The sequence below is a fragment of the Brassica napus genome, chromosome C2, assembly GCF_020379485.1.
Source record: "Brassica napus cultivar Da-Ae chromosome C2, Da-Ae, whole genome shotgun sequence".
In the NCBI taxonomy this organism is placed as follows: domain Eukaryota; kingdom Viridiplantae; phylum Streptophyta; class Magnoliopsida; order Brassicales; family Brassicaceae; genus Brassica; species Brassica napus.
Window position 1 is genome coordinate 8,778,469 of NC_063445.1, and position 22,807 is coordinate 8,801,275.

At 41.2% G+C, this 22,807-nt stretch overlaps 4 protein-coding genes across 4 annotated transcripts; 2 read left to right on the top strand and 2 right to left on the bottom strand.

The window, feature by feature from the left end:
• The first annotated feature begins 1,365 nt into the window (after positions 1–1,365).
• LOC125582147 lies at positions 1,366–2,619 on the top strand. The gene is made up of 2 exons (XM_048748688.1): positions 1,366–2,321; positions 2,415–2,619. The coding sequence occupies exons 1-2, from the start codon at positions 1,366–1,368 to the stop codon at positions 2,617–2,619; spliced, it is 1,161 nt and encodes a 386-aa protein (XP_048604645.1).
• Positions 2,620–6,109: 3,490 nt separating this feature from the next.
• LOC106429152 (meiosis-specific protein ASY2-like) lies at positions 6,110–9,257 on the bottom strand. Its single transcript, XM_013869893.2, has 5 exons — positions 8,309–9,257; positions 8,102–8,236; positions 7,788–8,018; positions 7,106–7,623; positions 6,110–7,024 (listed from the first exon to the last, which is right to left on the bottom strand). The coding sequence occupies exons 1-5, from the start codon at positions 9,255–9,257 to the stop codon at positions 6,110–6,112; spliced, it is 2,748 nt and encodes a 915-aa protein (XP_013725347.2).
• A 5,805-nt stretch (positions 9,258–15,062) lies between these two features.
• LOC106429180 (inositol oxygenase 5) lies at positions 15,063–18,443 on the top strand. Its single transcript, XM_013869918.3, has 11 exons — positions 15,063–15,265; positions 15,401–15,533; positions 15,614–15,698; positions 15,856–16,060; positions 16,796–16,855; positions 16,994–17,046; positions 17,192–17,314; positions 17,394–17,463; positions 17,561–17,639; positions 17,747–17,828; positions 18,239–18,443. The coding sequence occupies exons 1-11, from the start codon at positions 15,235–15,237 to the stop codon at positions 18,263–18,265; spliced, it is 948 nt and encodes a 315-aa protein (XP_013725372.2). The 5' UTR covers positions 15,063–15,234; the 3' UTR covers positions 18,266–18,443.
• Positions 18,444–18,797: 354 nt separating this feature from the next.
• Positions 18,798–22,099, bottom strand: LOC106429174 (ATP-dependent 6-phosphofructokinase 7). The gene is made up of 9 exons (XM_013869912.3): positions 21,561–22,099; positions 21,319–21,365; positions 21,184–21,223; positions 20,883–21,083; positions 20,393–20,804; positions 20,045–20,310; positions 19,528–19,573; positions 19,304–19,458; positions 18,798–19,223 (listed from the first exon to the last, which is right to left on the bottom strand). The coding sequence occupies exons 1-9, from the start codon at positions 21,660–21,662 to the stop codon at positions 19,035–19,037; spliced, it is 1,458 nt and encodes a 485-aa protein (XP_013725366.1). The 5' UTR covers positions 21,663–22,099; the 3' UTR covers positions 18,798–19,034.
• Between the last annotated feature and the right edge of the window lie 708 nt (positions 22,100–22,807).

Genomic DNA, 22,807 nt, shown 5'->3' on the forward strand with positions numbered 1-22,807 from the left:
CTTTTGCCAACTCTTCGTCGAAACCCTAGAAGGACCGGCCCTTACTTGGTTCACCGGCCTCAGAGAGAACTCCGTCGACTGTTTCCACGACCTCTCGACGGCTTTCCTTAAGAACTATATCATGTTCACCAACCAGGAAGCGACCGTGTCAGATTTGTGGAACCTCACTCACGCCAGCGACCAAAGTCTCTGTGACTTCATGGAGAAATTCAAAGCTATTGTCTCGAAGATCGAAATTCCCGACCATATCGCCGTCGAATCTTTGATGAATACCTTGCACGTCGACTCCACATTCCGCCAGGATCTCTACCGATATCCGACAAAATCTGTCTCCGACGCCACCGCTCGCTCGCACAACTTTATCCGCATGGAAGAAGACACCAGAGCAAAGTTCGCAAAAGAAGCAGCATCGAGACAACGATCCTCCCGAACTAACGACACCCGCCCCGAGCCTCGCCAGCACTCCTCCGGTGGAAATGCCACTCAGAAGCGAGGCTACGTTATCTCGGTTGATGATGAGGAATCTCCAAAATCAGCAGCCATCACGAGAGAGAAAGGCTGGAACCACTGGGATCGTGACTCCGCTCCGAAGCAATCAACCCCAACCGAACCAGCGAGTTCAAACTCCGAGGAGCCGAAAAAATGGTGACTCTACCACAAAAGGGATTCCCATGACACGAAGGAGTGCAAGGTCCTCATCGGGCAGTTTTTCGACGGGATCACTAATGGGACAATCCAAATGCCCACTTCTCCTACAACACCGAAAAACACTAAAAGCTGGAGTAAGAACAAGGAGAAGAAGGCACATAAGTCTCAAAAAAACACGGTCCCGAGCGAGGAAAGAGCAAGCCCTGAGCGCACTCCCATCAACAATGTCGGCCCCGCCAACGATTCGTCAGAAGACGAACACCCGCGTCGCCGGCGACGAGTGGAAGTCATACTCTCTTGCTCTTGCGCCTCCTCAGATGACGACGTCCCGACAGTGCAACCAGATCTGCGCGATAAATTGAACAGCAAGGATAAGCAGTCTCTCGCTCCCTCGAGAGCAGATAAAGACCTACGCAATCTATTAAAGCGAAAAAGCGCCACGAACGAAAACACAGGAACCACCGACCTCTGTGCGACCATCTCAAAATGCAACGCTCGGAGAGTCGGTCAAACTGGTGACCTTCGTGACCAGCTCAATTCGAAGGCCGACGACTTGCGAATCCAACTCAACCGTTCGAAAGGGTCCGATCTGCGACGACGTCTTGAGTCAAAAAAAAACAGCCCGCAGAAATCCCTACATTCGAGAAGACAACTGATGATTTGAGGAAGCAACTCGGATCAATGCGAGCTACCCGAGCCCCGCACATTAGTGTAATAATGGGCGGATCGCCACCTTGCGGTGACTCGGTTCGAGCCGTCAAAGATTACAAACGTCAAGCAACCACCTCTCAGAAGTGGCCTTCTCCAGTCGAAAATGATCACCAGATCACTTTTTCGGCACTAGACACCAAGGGCGTCCACATGCCACATAACGATCCTCTCCTCGTCGACCTTGACATCGGCGAATGTATGGTCGCAAAAGTCCTTATTGATACCGGCAGCTCAGTCGATCTCATCTTTCGCGACACGCTCGACAAAATGGGAGTCGATTTAAGGGATATGAAGCCTTCTTCTCGCACGCTCACAGGCTTCAACGGAGCCTCGGAGCAAATGATCGGGACAATTCGCCTTCCAGTTTACGCAGGTGGTATAACCCGGACCGTCAAGTTCTCCGTCATCCGCGCCAAAGCACCCTATAATGCCATACTCGGAACACCATGGCTGCATTCCATGAAAGCCGTCCCTTCGACTTATCATCAATGCATCAAGTTTCCCGGAAAAGACGGCAAAACTCAGACGATTCGGGGTGATCAACAAGCCGCAAGAGAACTGCTGATCGCAACTTTAAAGATGCAGCAACAAGCTTCCCTTGTCAACTCCGTCAGTAAACCACTCAACAAGATATACCCTCAGAAGGAGGAAGTTCGCGAAGTCGCAATTGATGAATCCGACCCGACGAAAATCATCCGAGTTGGCGTCCACCTGTCCGACGACGTATGTTCAAAGATCATCTCTTTCATCAAAGACAACGCCTCGACGTTCGCCTGGAAGACTTCCGACATGAAGGGAATCGACCCCGCAATTACCTCTCATGAACTGCACGTCGATCCAACATTCAAACCCATCCGACAGAAGCGACGAAAACTCGGTCCAGAACGATCTAAAGCTGTAAACGAAGAAGTCGACAGGCTCCTCGACGCGGGTTTCATAACCGAAGTTCGATACCCCAAATGGTTGGCCAACCTGGTTGTCGTCAAAAAGAAAAACGGCAAATGGCGCATATGCGTCGACTTCACGGACCTCAACAAGGCGTGCCCAAAGGACAGTTACCCACTCCCTCATATCGATCGTCTCGTCGAATCAACTGCTGGTAACGAACTCCTAACCTTCATGGACGCTTTCTCGGGATACAACCAGATCTTAATGCATCCCGACGACCACGAGAAGACGACATTCATCACCGACAGAGGGACCTACTGCTACAAGGTGATGCCTTTCGGGTTAAAGAATGCCGGCACGACTTATCAGTGACTCGTCAACCGAATGTTCGCTGATCAGCTAGGCAACACCATGGAAGTGTACATCGACGACATGTTAGTCAAATCGCTCAAGGCCGACGATCACCTAAACAACTTACGCGACTGCTTCAAGATCTTGAATGACTACGGAATGAAGCTCAACCCAGCCAAGTGTACCTTCGGTGTCACTTCGGGAGAATTCCTCGGCTACATTGTCACTCAACGAGGAATCGAGGCTAACCCCAAGCAGATCTCGGCGATCCTCGATCTTCCAAGCCCAAAGAACAGCCGCGAAGTACAGCGACTAACCGGACGCATAGCAGCTCTCAACAGGTTCACCTCGCGATCAACCGATAAGTGTCTTCCCTTTTACGAGCTACTAAGGGGCAACAAGAGGTTCGTCTGGGATGAAAAATGCGAAGAGGCGTTCAATCAACTCAAGCACTACCTCACAACCCCCCCACCCCCAGTACTATCAAAGCCAGAAGCCGGCGACACATTGTCTCTCTACATAGCCGTCACATCCTCCGCTGTCAGCAGCGTGCTCATTCGAGAGGATCGGGGAGAACAGAAACCAATCTTTTACACAAGTAAAAGAATGACTGAGCCAGAGACGAGATACCCAACACTCGAAAAGATGGCCTTAGCTGTCGTCACCTTGGCTAGGAAACTGCGACCCTACTTTCAGACACACACGATTGAAATGCTCTCCAACCAACCACTCCGAACGGTCATGCAGAATACCAACCAGTCAGGACGGTTGACTAAATGGGCGATGGAGCTGAGCGAACATGACATCGTGTACAAGAATCGCACAGCAGCAAAGTCACAGGTCCTTGCAGACTTCTTGATGGAGTTAACACCAGAGCTGGAGCAAGACCTCATCCTACCAAGTTTAAACTGGATCCTCCACGTCGACGGTTCATCCACGAGTAAAGGGTCGGGGGCAGGAGTGCAACTGCAATCACCAACAGGAGAACTCATCCGGCAGTCATTCGGTTTTGGTTTTTCGGCGCAAACAACGAAGCTGAGTACGAGTCCTTCATCGCAGGGCTCTGTCTCGCCAAGGCAGTAAAGGCCAAAAGAATCAGCGCTTACTGCGACTCTCAACTTGTTGTAAGCTAGTACCTCGGAGATTACGACGTCCGCAACGAAAGGATGGACGCCTACCTAAAACTCGTCTAAGACCTCACGCGAGACTTTGAGTTCTTCGAACTCACGAAGGTTCCTCGCGGAGAAAATGTCTGTACCGACGCCCTCGCTGCTCTAGGAAGCAAGCTACACGATCAAGTCAAGAGGACAATCCCAATCCATAAAATCGAGAAACCGAGCATCGACATGAAGGCGGAACAGACTGCAATCGCGACGGCGATTATCGAAGCGATGGACATCGACGAAGCAGAACCTCCTTCACAGGATGATCAGCCAACAGATTGGCGCAAGGAACTCATCGATTATCTCGCTGAAGGTTTATTACCCACCGAGAAATGGGACGCGCGGCGACTGAAGCGACGCAGTGCACACTACGTTGTCATGGACGGGGAACTACACCGATGGACCGCGACGAAGGTTCTACTCAAATGTATCTCCGGCGAAGAAACGAGACTAGTCATGGCCGAAACACATGAAGGAGCAGCAGGCAATCACTCGGGCGGACGAGCTCTTGCATTAAAAGTGAAGAATCTCGGATTCTACTGGCCAACAATGAACGCCGACTGCGAGAGACACATGCGCAAGTGCGACAAATGCCAGCGTCATGCTCCCACCTTACACAGCCCAACATAGATCCTTCATACCCTAACTGCTCCATACCCATTCATGCGATGTGGAATGGACATCATCGGTCCAATGCCGGCATCTCGCCAAAAGAAGTTCATCCTGGTCCTCACAGACTACTTCACCAAGTGGGTAGAAGCCGAAGCCTATGCCAGCATCACCGACAAGGAGGTACAAAACTTCATCTGGAAAAACATAATCTGCCGACACGGGCTCCCATACGAAATCATCATTTCAAGGGATTCTGCGACAGATGGCGCATTCGACTCAACATGTCGACCCCGAGAAACCCGCAGAGTAACGGCCAAGCTGAGTCGACGAACAAGACCATCATCGACGGTCTGAAGAAACGACTCGACTTAAAGAAGGGTTGCTGGGTGGATGAACTAGACGGTGTTCTGTGGTCCAACAGAACAACTCCTCGCGGAGCAACGAAGGCTACGCCCTTCTCAATGGCCTACGGCGTCGAAGCTATGGCTCCCGCAGAAGTGAATGTGACAAGTTTGCGCCGATCACGAATGCCACAAAACGTCGAACTCAACCGTGACATGCTGCTCGACGCACTCGACGACATCGAGGAAAAGCGCGACCAAGCACTACTCCGTATCCAAAATTACCAGCATCAAATCGAGAGCTACTACAACCAAAAGGTTAAGTCGCGTCCCCTCGAAATGGGCAATCTTTTTTTAAGAAAGGTCTTCGAAAATACTAAGGAGTGGAAAGCCGGCAAGCTTGGAGCCAACTGGGAAGGACCATACAAGATAGTCGAAGTCATCAAACCAGGAGTATACCGCCTCGAGACTTCAACAGGCGAAGCAGTACCGAGAGCTTGGAACTCCAAACATCTCCGCCTCTTCCATCCTTAGTCAAGACGAACACGTTACCGAGTAAATGCGCCACTAAGGCCACTTTTACTCGGTCTCCTTTTTTTTTTTTTTTTTTAAAAAGGGGGGGGGGCGAGAGAACGACCAACCGTCACATTCTCTCTCTAAAAAAAAAAACCGAGTAAATGCGCCTCAAAAGCCACTTTTACTCGCAATCTAAGGACTACGAATGGCTTGATTCCCACAAAGGGATATGTAGGCAGCCCAAAAGAAAAAGGGGTCCAGCCGAAATAAAAAAAAAAAAAAAAAAAAAACCTCCTCCCCGAGGAATCGATCTCCGAAGCAGACGATCACTTAAGCAATGCCGACATGAGCATGCCCCGGCCTCTCAAACAAGCGTATCGGTACTCGCATCCCACTTTGGATATGTCTTGATCAGACACGTATTCACGGGAGTCGACCGTGTTGCGATTTAAACCAAGCACGGCCGAGACAATGACTCCAACTCACCCCGTAATTTACTAAGTAAGGTTTGACCTACCGAACGCCCGAAAATTACGTTAGGGTCGATTTGGAACCGTCAATGTCGAGAACTCATAATTAACAACGAAACTCGAACGATGAACGATCGCGAGTCAAAGAAATCGACCGAGACAAAATCGTAACGAGCTCAACACTACGACGATTCGATATCTCGAATAATGTTTATACTAAACAAACAGTCACTTCAAATCTTGAGAAATCATGCATTTAATAGACAAGTACAATAAAAAGATAAACGGTTAATACGATTCGAAGAGTTGTAACAGAGGAAAAACAAAGTAGAAGCCTTGAAAGGCAAAAGTCTAAAAGGCAACAACATAAGTCCTCCGGGACTCAAAAGAAAACAACAAACAGAAAAGACTAAGCATCCCGATCGCTCTCGCGATCGTTGAGGACGGAGAGCTCCGAAGCCTTGACGCTTGACTCATGGGCAGCCGGAGAATCATGCACTTCACCTGATCTCGGGACGATCTCTGGATCGGCCAAATGACCTTCAAGAAGAAGTGTCGGGTCTTCGTGCCGCTCTTCAGTCGGATGAGTGAGCGAAACGTGAAGACTCGCTGCAATCTCCGGATCGATCAAGCCGGCGTTGGACCCATACGGATCAAGACTCGCCAAGATTCGAGCATCCACAAACTGAGAGTCCAGCACGAGAGGAGAAAACATGAGATCTTCCTCGGGTATCTCGCCCACCCTAAGCTTCTCGGCTTCCTCCTCGTACCTCTTCTCTTGCTCGGCGAATATCTCGATAGTAGCTTGCGAGATGTTGCTTCCAGCCCTCTTCAAAGCCTCAAGGCATTTCCTAGTTCCGAAGGCTTGGCTATGAAGCAACCGGGCCTCCTCATAGGGACCTCGTCGCTCTTCTCGGGAGCGAATCCTAGCGAAGCGACGATTAGCTTTCGCGGCCATCTCGGCCTCAACTCTTCCTCTTTCCCTCGTCACTTCCAGGATCCTGGAGTCTCTAAGGCGCCTCATCTCTCTTTCATGAGATGCAGCGAGCGAAACCTTCTCGCCCTCAAGTTCGGCGTTCTTCCACTCGAGCTCACAAACGACTCCTCGGGATACCTCCAACTCAGCTTTGAGCTCATCTCTTCGAGCAATGATGCGAGAAACCATCCCGTTAAGCCTCCCGACGTCAGCCCTCGACGCATTCAACTGGCGAGCAGAAGCTTCCTCTTTCTCCACGCACTCCTTCTTAGCCAGCTCGAGTTCGCCTAAAGCTCCCTTCAGGGCAGTGTCGTACTTGTCGATCACGACGTTCATCGCACTATCCCCCTAAACAAATGAGGAGATGAAAATTGTAAGGAAAAGTCAAAGAATGAAACATAAAAAAAAGAAAGGGACCGAGCCATTTACCAGCAGCGTGGCCCTCGCGGCTTCCTCATATTCACCTCCAAAGATGAGGTCCTTCACAGCGGGCAAAGGTTTCGCCCTCCCCCTTAATTGGCGAAGGAACTCCCCACACTTCTCGGGAAGGTACACTAGAGGGGCCGGTCCCTCGTAGTGAAACGAGACCTCGTCTGGAAAGTTGACTCCGGACACCCTCCTCAAGATAGCGGAGCCGCGAGAAGAAGTGCCGACCTGAACGACCCCTTCCCCAATGGGTACCGGGGTTCCCTCGCGAGAAGACGCCAGAATAGGAGGTCGCGCCTCATCGCCAACCTCGTCGTTACGTCTCCTGATCAAAAGCGGCGACTCTCCGCTGTCTTCTTCAGAACCATCCGGACGGGCGGCGTTAAGAGGAATGTCATATTCCTCCCTCTCACCAACTTCCACCGCATCGTCATGTTCTCCCGAGATTTCAGCCTCAGAAGCCTCCTCCTCAGGTTGAAGTTCTTCTTCTTGAACATCACCCTCCTCATTCTCAGTCGGGTCTTCGGGATTCTCCGACTGCTCGCCAGCAGACTTCTCTGTCCTCTTCTTCTTCTTCTTCTTCTTCTTCTTCTTCTTCTTCTTCTGGGGTTCGCCAGAAGGAGGAACGTCGTTCGCCTCCTCAGCGCTCCTCTCGACTTCCGAGCCGCCCCTCTTCCTTTTTTACCCTTCCCCGCGTTTCTAGCGTCAGAAGGGGGAACCTCACCAATGCGAGGAACCATCGTCGAAGGTCCTTCCTCGCTGGCCAGTCCCAGCTGGGCGGCTAACATCGCGCTCAAATCGGGAAGAGTTCCCATCCTCTTTGCTTCGGAGATTCGCTTCTGGATATCCTTTGGGAAGATGTCTAGTCGCTTGGTGCGAATAGGAAGAACGGTCGGAAGGTTAGATCTCCACTCTCCTGAAAACACAAGGCGGAAAAATCAGGGCGCGACAAATAAACTTTGCGATAAAAAAATAACCAGAAACGGCAAGGGAACGCACTTCGAGCGATCCGGTCCTTAAGCTCGCGAATCTTCTCGACGGTAATCTCGGACCAACGGTAGATCCGAAGCAAAGCGACGGCTTGAACGCTCTTCAGGAAATCCTCAGGATAGACTGGAGACGTGGGATGGCCAACTGCGAGCACAACAAAAGAAAGTTCCGTTAAGATCAACAAAATCAGACGTAGCTCGCGACTAGATATTCTACCACAAGAACGGTTCCACAGGACCCGATAGTCCTCTCGAGGAGGCTCCTCGAAAGGCGAGTCGTTGGACTTGATGAAGAAGTAGGAACGCTGCCAATTCTGCGTTTTGTTTGGATGACCGGCGCACACATTGCAGTTTGGTCGCATCTTCACCGAGTAGGTTCCGTCCTTCATATCGGTTATCGAGGTCATCTCCTCGATCGACCTGACGCTCATCGGCATGTCAATCTCCTCCGCTAGAACTGATAAGGTGACGGCTAGTCGCAGCGAGCCGTTCAGTAACTGAATAATCACGATATCTCGCCGCCTAGCGTACGCGGTGATCAGTCGCGGGATGGGGAACCAACAGCGAGTGTCATCCTGGAAATAAGATTTGTATACTGTCTGGTACCCGATCGGAGGAGACCAAGGCCTTTGCTCCTTCGAAGGAATAAGGACGGTCACGCCTGTAGCGTTCTTGGCCCGAAGAACCCTCTTCACGCTCCTCAGGGTCGACTTAGTCTCCTCCACACCGTCCCAATCTTGACCGGCCACGAAAGCAGGGCGCAATAAATCAGGATGTAGTCGCGGAAGCTCCTCGAAAATCCCTTCGGGATAGAAGGTCGTCGGAAACGACTCGGCTTCGGAGTCGTCGTCTTCCGAAGAATCGTCTTCCACTGCGCGAACCCTCAAAGTAATCGAGTCAACGGGCACTGTCCCACTCTGTCCGTCTCTTGCACACTCCATCGCATCCCCCATGACGACGTTCTCGCTCCCTTCCCTCGCAAGCCGTGTAGCATCTGCGACCAAAAGCCTCTGGGAGCGAGATAAATTAACTGTGTCCATCATCGCCTCGTGATGAGTCGACTCGAGATCCCCGATACAACCTCCGTTTGGACCCCTTGCTGGAGCTGATGCCGCCACAACTGAGTTCCCCTTTTTCTGCCTCGATGACCCCTGAGCCGACGACATGGTAGAACAAGGCGGCGAAGAACGCGTCAAATGAAGGCTATAACACTTAGAGAGATAAAAGAAGAAGAGAGAGAAAGTACCTTTGATCGCGGAGGAAACTTGAAGAAATGAGAGGGGATCCTCGTATTTATAAGGAAAAGAGAGGGGGGAACTCGAGGCATCATCATTAGGTCTTTTCGGGCCTAGATGGGCCTCAAAACTCTCCCCAAAAATCCAGCGGACCCTCGCGACGTTTCAACTTCTTGGTGCATTTAAAAGAGAAAAAGGGGGGGGGATTCGAGGTGTCGTCATTAAGCCTAAACGGGCCTAAATGGGGCTCGAAACTCTCCCAGATATCTAGCGAACCCTCGCGACGGCTCGGCTTCTCATCTAAATCGGGCGTCGGTCATCCTAAAATCAGAATAAACCAACGGTTAATCTAGATATGTCAATCGGGATCTGATTATCCGCGACTAATCGGCCTTCATGCGACACAACGATCAAAAGGAGCGATAAAGCTTCTACTGCTCGCTTCCGAGAAAACGACGCTGTGCGATTCATCGACCAACCGCTCCAACTTTCCGATAGGTCTTCTATTCCCTCAAACCTTCAAATTTTAGAATCCATCACGAGCCAGAAAGCACTTCACTCACTAATGGACTGGGGGGGGACTTACTGTAGAGGATGGATTTGACCATCCCACAAGGCCCGAGGAATAGAAAGGCCTGGCCTGGATTAGGTAGAGCGACGGCTCGATCGGTCGGCTCAAGAGTCAGGTCTCTCGGCTTGACTCTTGGGTACTTTTAGTCGATCATCATCGACTGAAGTACATCCAGCTCAGCGGCTGCTCGGACGCCTACGGGCTACTCGGCCCAGCAGAGGAGGCCCACCAAGATGGCGTAAATTAGGTCAAGGACGAGGCATCAGGACGTCTATATAAGAGAAAGGGGAGACAACGAGAGAAGGATCCGAAATCACTGACTATGACTTGGCGGCTAGATTAGGGTTTTCACCTTTTGCTTCATCTCGCCGTTAGTTGTACTTTTCCGGTAGCTCATCGAGCCACCGGCTTCCTTTCGGTCACACTCTCTTCTTTCCCCTTGTAATCGATCGAACGTTGATATTTCCGACCATTAATAAGACGTCTTTGTTTAAACCCACATCTTATTTATTACCATTTTCCGATTAAACAGCAAAGAGCCACCGGCCACCGAGGGAAATCGATCTTTACTTAAGACTTTCTTTTCTAGAGAGATGTTAGAGCAACTAGAGAGAGAAGAACAAGTTTTTGGTTTAGAGTAAAGAAACCTGAAAACCTAAGATAGTGCCAATCTTGATTCAGATCGCATTTTTTAGTCTTTTTTGAAGCTGAGAAAATTCCTTAAAAGACTTGGAGAGTTCCTCCTATTGTAACTGAATCAGGGATTACACTGAAGCCTGAAGGCATTGCCTCTCCGGAGCTTAGAATGAGCAAAGCCAAGAGCATAGGATGGGAGGAAGAAATTCTGATCAGCTGATGCGTCAGTGTCAGTCAATATAAATGAGAAAAGGCTCCACAACGCCCGATTATTTATAGGCCAAGTGTTTTTTTTTTAGGCCTATTAACATAAAACCGTTTTCACAATCCAAGTGAAGTCTCTAGCGCGATCAGCAGTCTACAGAATCTGAGACTAGGCTATTATTACAATACACCTTGTCTGCCTTCAGCCATGTTCCTAAATTATCGTGTTCTTCACATTGTTTCGAAATTGTCAAATACATGTACAATCAAAAGGAAAACTATATGTCCCTCTGTCCTAAATCTTGGACCAGATTTATCATATTTGGATTTTCTTGGTTCTAGAACAAGTAAAAGAAAGATCATATAATAGCTGATCCCGAATGAATGAATTGTATTATATGATCCAAGCATATAACAGATTTTTATGAAAAAACATCATTTATGAAAAAATTGAAGACAATGAACTTACTTATTGATTTTTTTTTTTTTGCTAAGAATATACGTTATGCATACAGCATATACTCAATTTTTACTATTATGGACATGTCCAAAATCTATAATATTAAAAGTTCCAAGAAAACTATACGTAAAAGTATAAATAGAAAAATATACAGATGTTATCAAATAGAGAGAACAGCAAATATCACAATCTTTTATATTAAAGGGTGGACGATCTATTTCCCCATGATAACTATCATATAATATTAGATCCCGAACTATGACCTCATTCTAAATCTCTATGAATTAAATGTTACAAACTTATTTCTCCATGAATCAATAGTTCAAAACTTAATTACACATAGACCACAGTTTAAATTGGTTTATTTGTTTAAATTGGGTTTCTCTTAATCAAACAACCTAAAATCAATTACACCAAACCAAAATCCAATTTTTATATATATTTTTTTACCAGCCCTCCATCTGTGATGTATCTTTGTTTTCTGATAAACAAAACAAAACCTTCTTCAGTTGTAAAAAAAAAATGCATAAACTTCCCACCTGAACCACAGTAATCCGTAAACCTTCTTATGTTTCTGTGATGTACTAAAATCTCTTTTGCAATTTTTTTTTTCAAAGAAACATCAAACTTATATTCTTCTTCCAATCAATATTGTCTCCTTCATCAAGGATATCCACCCATGCCTTTTCTTTGAGAGGCTTAAGTACCCAGAAACCAAATTCAACATTTAATTCATCAACATGTCGGTTAGATTAAACCCATATCGTCTTTTTCTCCAGAAACCATCAAATTCGTCCGCAGCATAAGCATATATACCAAAAAATGCGAGTCTCTCCTGCAGTATATTGACGGATTTACGATGGTGATGTCTACGTTTTTGATTAAACGACAATGGAGGAGGAGAAATTATAGCCTGGATTGAGGAGATGCTCAGAGACGATGAGTGAAGGGTCAGAGGAGGAGAAACGCCGCGAGAAACAGAGCTTATCGGCTTTAGGAAGACCAGTGACGGTATTGTGTACTAAGAAAGGTTTGGGATGACTCCAATACTGCTTTCGTTCTCACCAATAAATTGATCATGAGAGAAGATCAGTTTTTGGCCATGGCTAGGATTAACGACGTTGGTGAAAAAGGAGAAGGAAGGCTTCTGAAGAAGATGATAAATTTTTTAAGAAAAAAAAATTATATATAAAAATTGGCTTTTGGTTTGGTTTAATTGATTTTAAGCTTTTTGATTAGGAGTCAACCAATTAAAACCAATAAACCAATTTAAACCATGATCTATGGGTAATTAAGTTACAAATTATTGATTCATGGAGAAATAGGTTTGCAATTTTTATATTATGGGGATTTAGCATGAGGTTAAAGTTCGATGGGGATTTGATGCTATATGATAGTTATCGTGGGGAAATAGATGGTCGACCCTATATTAAAAGAGAAACTTTATCATTTAATACTTTAACACTATATTGGTTAAGGTTTCTGTATACGAATGTAATAAGTAATTGTGATTAGTTATGAATTAAGAAAATTGAGGTAAAAAATATCACACACAAAGTCGGCTCTCTAGTTAAGCCAAATATTATTTTTCTTTACGGAGTTTCATATCAGACTAAAAATTAGAAACATAATCAGATTGTAAAAAAAAAAATCAGAAATCAGAAATTTTTTAAAAGAAAAGAAAATTCGTGAAATCGATTGAAAAACAAAATTCAGGTGCTATGTGAAAAGATTCCATTATAAAAAAAATACAAATTACTGGTTTTAGACTACGCCAATTTTGCAGTATGCCCAAAAATATTGACACGATTCTCAACTATTTTTATTGGTATTTTAAAGTATAGTCCAATAATTATGTATGTTAAATAAACTGAGAGTATATGTTTTACATTTATTTTCTTTTGCTTATATTAGTAGAAGAAAGTAAGTCTGGGTAAAACATCTGGATCCAAAGAGCTGAACTAAACTAGATTTGAAAGCAATAATAAACACAAACTAAAACTGATTAATTACTCAGATGGACCTAAAAGTTTATATCCAGATAACCAGATCCGAATCTGATCCAAACTAAAATATTTCAGATACCAAACATATATAAATCAGAATTATATATTTAAATATGTTAATTATTTAAAATTTTATATCTATTAGATATTCAAAAATATCTAAAAATTATCAACATAGTCACAAGTAAATATCTAAAAATAACAGAAAATATTCAAAATACTGAAAATATTCATTTGTTCTCCATCCAAATATTTAAATTGAGCTAATTTTTATGTAAATTTAAATATTTAGTCTTACATTATTCAATTTTATGTTTTATATTATTTTATTTTAATATTAAGAATAATTGGATTTTTAAAAAAAAATACATAATTAAAATGGGTATCCAAAGTCAAATCCGAACGGAACTCACAATGATTCGAACTAAATTCAAATTAAAATTTGTAAATATCCAAATACGATTTAAATTTCTAACCCTAAAAATCTGAAATCCGAATAGATTAACTGAATCTGAATGGATATATGAATGTTTATCCTCAGAAAAAAAAACTATACAACAAATCCCTTAGTACGACATAAAATAAGTAATTTAATAAATTACTTCACTCCGCGCATATCACGGATTACTACCTAGTGGAAATTTTAAGAAATGTGAAAACTAAGAAATGATGGAATATTCTTCATTGCTAATTTAGAAAACATATATATGGCTCACAAAGCACCGTCTTGGCCGGCCTCCGTCTCCGGTAAGCAATGACTCACAAAGCATCGTCTTAGTCGGCTATCACTTTGAAATTCATCTTCATCTCCGATGGATTTCATATGTTTATATCCAGTTTTATCTGGGTTTGTAAAGTTTTTTCTTTGTTTCTATCCATCGTTTCTTAGATTTTCATTTGATTCCACTTTGCTAGGAATGATTTTTGAAAACTGAGATCTATTCCCATTCTGGGTTGTTCCATCTTCGAGCTTATTTTGATTTTTAAAGATGGCTTTTCAATAAGGTTTTCAGTTTTCTTTGGTTTATTGGATCTTGGTTGGTCGGAATCGATTCTCTCATAAACGATGTTACGGGTTGGCTACTGATTTCCTGTTTCTATGGTATCTGGCTTCTCTTTTCCTGAGTCTCATGTTCCCGGTGTGTCTGGCAATTCTCCGGTTAGACTTTCCGGCAACGTTTTTGAAATCGGTGAAGAAAGGGTTGTCCCTGCGCCACACGTCCATCTGCCGTATGCATGACGCGTTAGGCCATAAGCTGTCGAGCCTCTTTTTCCTTTAGGCTTTTATGTTGTTGGGCTTTGTGGTTTGCCCTAGTTTTCTTGTAAATTTAGGTCTACCTTGTTTTTTGGGCCTTTTTTTTTTCTTTGTACATTGCTAGTCTTTTGGTTTTTAATAAATTGAGATGGCAAAAATAAATATACAATAAACTCCTTAGTACGACATAAAATAAATAATTTAATAAATAATTTACTTCGCGCAAAGTACGGATTACTATTTAGTAAAAATATTGAGAAATGTGAAAACTAAGAAATGATGGAATATCCTTCTTTACTAATTTAGAAAACATATATATGGGTAGGGGTGTCAAATCCTTATAAGGACTTGACACATTGCCATCCTGTATAAGGAAGAGGATATAAATGTGTCAAAATACTGATTTCAGTTCAATTTGATGGACAGATCATCAATACCGTACTAAAATATCATAATGGTTTAACTTGATATATATTAGCAAATACTATTTTGTTTTGACATGTCATATTTATGTTGGTCAGATTTTTTCTTTAAAAGTATTTATGGATTTTGTCTTTTTGAGGGGAGGATAAATCTTGGTTGCTAAATAATTAGCGGTCAAATAAGACTTAGATTTCTCTCTAAATATAGAGGAAAGTACTTATCCTCTCCAAATCAATCACCATTAAAATACTCTTCTGTGTCTCCATCAAATCACACCTCTACCTAGACATTAATCCTCTCTCTATCTTTTAGTTTTCAATTCATCTTTTACTTTCTTTTTTTTTTTGTTGAAGATGATTATCCCTGTCGAAAACCCTGTTTTGGGTACATATATTTATCTTCATTCACTTCAAAAATCACGCGTTTTTTAAAGTGTCCATTAAATTAACAAAATAGGAGAAAAAAATAATTGTCATTTTTAATTAATTATGGGTTTACTTTATGTTTTTTTTTAACCAGTGCATGAAGATTTTAGGAAACAAAAGAAGACCGAAGAGTTACAACTGGACAACATAATTCCAACGTCGAAGACATCATCGGACGATGATGTGTTTTTGGCCCCTGAGGTGAACGCATTTGGTCGTCAGTTCAGGTTGTTTTAAGAGTTGTGTAATTTAATTAAACATTTTATCAAATTATAGTTTTTTTTTTTATCAATGTAAAATTTTGTAGAGACTACGCGGATGCGAACAACGAGAGGCAGAAGAGCGTCGAGGAGTTCTACAAAACACAACACACTAACCAAACTTTAGACTTTGTAAGATCTCTTTTATATTACAATTATAGTTTACGGTTTATTAGCTTTTTGTTTTGTCGGGTTAATGTATGTACGCTACATATAAAAGTGATCTGTGAACTATTGATGATAACTTTATGTTTAATATTCAAAATACGGTTATCATGTTTTTTTGCAGGTAAAGAAAATGAGACACGAGTATGGAAAACTGGACAAGATGGTGATGAACATTTGGGAATGTTGTGAACTTCTTAACGAAGTGGTGGACGAGAGTGATCCTGATCTTGATGAACCACAAATTCAGCATTTGCTTCAATCCGCCGAAGCAATCCGTAAAGATTATCCTAACGAAGATTGGCTTCATCTCACTGCCCTTATCCATGGTAATTAATCGTTAAGTATGGCAAGATACAATGCTTGTGGCTAGCCTATGGTTACAATTAGGCCTGGCATAAAGTCCGTAACCGAAATCCGAACCGAAACCGAACTGAAAAATTCAATCCATATCCGGTCCAAAATGTAAAAAGACCCGAATGGATCTTGTAGGGTGTTACAAAACATATCCGAACCCGAAGTGTTATTAACCGAACCATATCAGATAATCTGAAAAACCAAAAAATCGAAAAATCCGAAATAATATCCAAAGAAACCGATAAATATAAATATTTGAAACATAAATATGTACTTCAAATATTCAATTTCATAATTATTTTGATATGGTATCTAAAGATAAGTATTTTAATTTATATAATACCGTAAATACCCAATTATATATAAATAAGTATATATTTCCTATGTTGTAATTTTAAATTTTAGATTCTATGGGTTATCCGAACCGATCTGATAGAACCCGAATCCGAATGATATACAGTTACTTTATGAGTTTTAGGATGTTTTTCAAATTAGAACTGAAACCGATGTGTTATATCCGAACACGACCCATACTTACAAATTTACTAGAATGAGACCTATATGATGTGATACAAATTAGAACCAAAATCCGAAATACCCGACCCGAACTTCAACGTGTACCCGTACGCCCATCCCTAACAACTTAGAGATCATAATTTTTATAAATAAGAATCATATAAAATGCTAACATTGGAATGAATTTTCAGATCTTGGGAAGGTTCTGACTCTTCCACAGTTTGGAGGGCTTCCCCAGTGGGCTGTTGTTGGTAAGTCTAATTATTTGTGGTTTCTGATAAAAAAAAAGGAATATAGTTAATCATTAGTTTAATGTTTTCTTGATTGATTATTATCGAAATTATCAATTTTTAGTAATTAACTAATGGATGCCATACCAAAACTTGTAGGTGACACATTTCCTGTAGGGTGTGCATTTGATGAATCTAACATACACCACAAGGTACATAAAAATCTCAACATTTTGCTAATTAACTATTTTTTAATAAAACACATTTTTACTTAGAGTCTATTTTTTTCAATATTACTAAACAAGTGATCTTGAATTTAATATTCCTTCTTTTCATATAATCTGTTATAATTTTCAGTATTTTATGGAAAACCCTGATTTCAACGACCCAAATTACAAGACCAAAAACGGGATTTATTCTGAAGGGTGTGGACTAGAAAATGTTTTTATGTCATGGGGACATGATGACTACATGTATCTGGTAATATTTCCACTCATTACTGTAATTTATTAAATATAAATAAATGGTTTATAAAATCGCTAAGTACATGTTAATATAGGTGGCCAAGGAGAACGGGAGCACTTTGCCATCCGCGGGATTGTTTATCATCCGATACCATTCTTTTTACCGTAAGCATATATAATATACTTCATTAAGAAAACAATTAACAAACTAAACACTTAATTAGTAACATATTGGTTTATTAATTAGCGTTTATATATGTAGCATTGCACAAGGCTGGAGGTTACACTCACCTTATGGACGAGGAAGACAAAGATAATCTCAAATGGCTACATGTTTTCAAGTAACTTATTTTATTAAACAAAAATATATTTTAATCAAAAATATTTTGATTCTAATTGTCTTTTTTTTTCACAAAGTTTTTGATTATAATTTGTGTTTATAATACAGCAACTACGACTTATACAGCAAGAGCAAAGTACACGTCGATGTCGAGAAGGTTAAGCCATACTACATGTCTTTAATCAAGAAGGTGAGGAACTTTGCTTTCATCTCGTCTGAAGATGAATAATTAATATGATAACTTACTCTTTTTTTAATAATTTACTTTTAAATTAGGACAATTCTCTCAAATAATCTTTTTAATCATTTTTATTTTAAAAATCTTAATATTTATTTTTATTTTTTAATATTTAAAACTCTATCCCCAAAACTTAACCTCTTAACTCTAAACCCTAAGTTTAGATTAGTTAATCCTAGGGTAAAAATGTATTTTTACCTTTTAATAAAACTTATTTTAGTCATTTTTTCGTTGAATTCTATTTTTGTAAAAATAAATTAAAAATAGCTATCCTAAGAAATTTCTCTTTAAATTATTGTGATAATTTTAGTATATTGCCTTTTTATTTTCAAATTCAATAATATTTTGTTTTGGAATTTCAGTATTTCCCGGAGAATTTGAGGTGGTGAAACTGCAATAAGGCGTCCAAGATATAGAAAATAAAATGGTGTCCAGTTAATTTATCGTTTAAGTAAGCACTGGAAATCATTACTGCCCAGTTAATGAAGTTCTATTATTATTCCGTTGTCAAGCTAATGTATCCCGCCGTTATTATTATGAATAAAATTAATATTATCATTCTGTTTACAAGGTTTCGAGATGAAAGTGATCGTTTTTTTTTCGTTCGACTTTCTAGAGTGTTTGCTTATGGAGTTTAAGAAACATGCTCAAAGACAAGCCACTATCATCGTCAAGTTTGTCCTCCAAACATGATTGGTCTAGTCCATTTGTAGTAAAAGGAACTCCAAAATTTTCACCGCGATCTCTTCACCACCTATCACTGTCATATCAGCTATTGACCGCGACATAAGGAACCATCTCATCTCTTTTCTGGCGATGGACCTAACCTACTTATTCTTGTCTTTAAAATTCCTATGGGTATTTAAGGTAAGCTTTTCCTTTTTTGTAATAGGTAGTAACAATTGTATTGCACATCACACACACAAAAAGATTACTTCATTCATTCTTTCATAACCATATGACGTGGAAAGCCTTTTCAAAAAAAAAAATATGTGAAAAAAAGATATTACAAAACTAAACATCTAAATGAAACTAAAAAACATTAACAGAAGAAGCAAAACCGTCAGAACAAACAATTATTTCAATTTCGTTTCCAGAAAGCCCTGAATATATATATATATATATATATATATATATATGCCTGAAAGTTTTTTTCTTTCACTTAGTGATCTCTTTAGTCACCGGGGGAATATCCACAATTCCGTCAGGAAGTGGCGTCACCGGCAGCTCTTTCTTCTCCTCAGGTATATCCTTAGGGCCCAAGAAACTTGGCTGATTCGTAGAAGACAATAGCCTTGCCCACATTCTATCCGTAATCACCACATGGTTCTGTTTCTCTGTTATTCTCTGCAACAGAAAAAAATATCAAATCAGGACAACCCCGCAAAACCACGGTCTCTGTCATTTGATTAGTGTCAGTAACTTACGTAGTAAGGGATGTATGTCTGTCTTCCATTGACAAGACCACTTGTGTAGCCAGTGTATCCAGCCATTGCACCGTGAACCGCACTTTGAGCAAGAAGTGAACAGTAAACATTGTCTGATGCATTGCTTGGAACAGCTCGGATCATGTATGTAGGATCTAAAACCGAAAAAACGAGTTTAAGAGAAACGTAGATCCAAATAGTTTAAAGGCTTATGATTTTGTTACCTATGTATTTGAGATTCATCACCATCTTATTCTTCTTGAAATGATCCTAAAAGTAAAAACATTACATGAGTTTTCTGCAATCGTCTAAGAGAAAATTACAATCTTTCTTATGCCTGCGGGTTTTCTTCGGTTAGTTTGGTAGGTCGAAATCTTGCCGAAGTAAACCAAAAATAAATTTGGTCTGGTTTGGTGTTTAGTTAGTTCGCCTTCAATATTTTCTATCGATTGTTTTTTTGGTTTTTGGTTGAATTTTCGGTTTAAATTGAATAAAATTTCAAAAAAAAAAAGAGTTAAAATTTGCTTATTTCGGTTCGAACTTGGCTATTCAGTTCAAAATTTTGGTTAAAATTAGTATTAGTTTGGTAAAATTTTCTTTTTCTTTTTAAGAAAACTGAACTAAATAATTACCGAACAAAACCCTATTTTTATAATAGAATTGAACCAAAACCCAAACTTTTTGGTTCGGTTCGGCAGGTTTGGTTAATAACAGCAGGCCTAATCTTTCTATTTATTTTACCTTGATGCTTTGTGATAGCCACAAGCCAACATCTTTAAGAAGCTTGTTACCAGACGCATCCTCAAGAGTATTAGACTCCATTCTTTTAGACATCAAATCTTGTCCTGCTCCTTCAGCAAGAACAATCACCATGTGCCCATTCTCCTTAAGCCTTCTCTCTATAAACTCCAACAGCCCACCTTCCCCTTCAAGGTAAAACGGTGACTCCGGAATCAAACAGCAATCCACATCTCTGCTAGCTAATGTAGCATACATCGCTATGAACCCTGGTTTAGCCTTTTTAATCAGTAAAAACAGCTCTAAAAGTTTTTTTTTAAAACTGTAATGTTCAAAGAGAAAAAAACTTACCACTGTAACGACCCATAAGCTTAACAAAACCAATACCATTCTCATTACTCTCAGCTTCAACATGTGCTGCGTTGATAGCTCGCTGAGCTTCCTCCACAGCAGTATCAAACCCAAAAGATCTATCTATCACCGGTATATCGTTATCGATTGTCTTCGGGATTCCAACCACAGCAACTTTGAGTCCACGCCTTCTAATCTCCTCAAAGATTACTGAAGCTCCTCTCTGTGTTCCGTCTCCGCCAATAATGTAAACCTGATTGATTCCTCGGTCTAGGATGCTATCAACTATCTTCGCGGTATCATGTCCACCTCGAGAGGTCCCGAGGATTGTTCCTCCGCGTTTGTGGATGTCGTTTACGACTTTGGAGTCTAAGGGGATAGTGTTCTTGGCGTAGAATCCTCTGTATCCACCCTGTACTAATGAGAATCATTAGTACATTAGCCAAGAAGGGATTTAATATTTATGTTATGTATGTATCAGAAAGCTTACATCGATTCCGAGGATTCTGTTTACACTGTACATGCATGATAAGCTGCTGACGATTTCTCTAATGACGGTGTTGAGACCGGGACAGAGACCTCCACATGTGACAATGCAAGCGTGGACTTCGTCGGAGTCGAAGTAAACCTTTTGGCGTGGACCGGCGCGTCTGAAATGGATTCCTCTTGGACCATCCTTGTGCACTACAATCTTAATAACAAGAACAAAAAGAAAAAGAAAACATTTTTATTTTCAAAGTTTCTGAGTAAGACATAATCATTCTAAGTTCTAACACAATTCTTCAATTTACCTTCTCAGGAACACTATCATCTGCATCAACAAAGTATTGCCTGATAAAAACAAAAAAAACGAAAAAAAAACATGTAAACAAAACAAAAAGTATGAACATTTAAGCAATCAAAACGTTAAAAAAAAAAATACATACTTAACAACTGAGTAAGCTGGATTGTCTTGTAATGGATTCGGATATGTCTGCAAGTAACATAACACAGGAAGGAAAAAAACACCGTTAAACATACTTAAAGCTACGAAATATCACCATTTGATTCGAGCAAACCATGAACAGATCAAACATGATCAAATCCAAAGACAAAGATTCCTCATTTATTTTATTCAAAATTTCAAACAGAATCAGGCAGGAAGCAGAGATCAAGTGCTGCAACGTACAGGAAGATCAGGAAGATAATCAATGAGATGAGGAACGTCCTGTAGTATATAACCACCAGGACCATTGACGATCTTCGCCTTGTTTCTCTTCGGACTAGTCATAACGACAATCAAATCAGACAAACTCTCTGTCTCTCCACGAAGATGACAAAAGAGACTACTTTTGAATGGAGAAGGAGGAAAAACCGTCAGTACAACAAAAGGCAACCCATTTTTATACAAATCAAAAGAGGCAAGAGAGTGAGAGAAGAGCTTTTTTCGCTTTTAGGGGAATTTGATCAAACAGGTGGTGGGCATCAAAGGATCTTACAAGAGAATACAAAAAACATATTACATATGGGGTATGTATATGCAATTGGGAAGAGTATTCTAGTGTGTATCATAAGAGACCGGGTTCTTAGCGGAATATAAAAATCCGTATCTTAACTTTTAACTAAAAAAAAGTTAAGAACCGGCTCTTAAAACTCTTATTTAAGAGACATATTCTTATATTCCGCTAAGAACTCCACCCTTATAAACAAGAACCCCCACCCTTATAAAAGTTGGGCCTTGTATAACAAGTAATATAAGTTCACTTTGTTTAAAAAAAAAAATTCTGACAGTTTTTAAGCGAGAGAGAAAAAAGAATCTACATTATAATGAGCCAGCGTCTGTGGCTCGAACCCGGGTTACTGTGATATAAACACCAACATTTATATCACTAAACTAAATGATACTTTGTACATTAATTACTGAAACTAATATATATTATGAAGTATTTCTTATAGCGGATCCCACACATAACTGTAATGTTTCAATACTCACGTGTAACTTTGATCATCGAAACTTATTTAGTAAAATCCGCATTATGGTCCAATAAAACTTATAAGTGGGCTAAATCTCTTTTGTATGTATCTAGGATTTTTATAGTACTCTGTCTCCACCGATAAACCGAAGCGTTACCCTTTTAGCTTATCAAAAAAAAACTATGAAACTTTTCATCTTCACCTCTCTATATCTCCAACGATCAGTTATGGTACCGTTTCATCTCTGAAACGATCCGTCTCAGTATATATAATTCCTCAAACAAACCTTGAGACCCATATATCTTATTAAATTACTCCTAAATTGAACTGTCGCAGCTTTTAGCCAACCTTCGAAGATGTCAGCCTCCAGTGTTGTTGTTGCTTAATCGGTCGTTGTCCCCGCCACCTTTCTCCGCCTTGAACATAGTACCCAGGAAAAGGTATTGACAATTTGACTTTCTA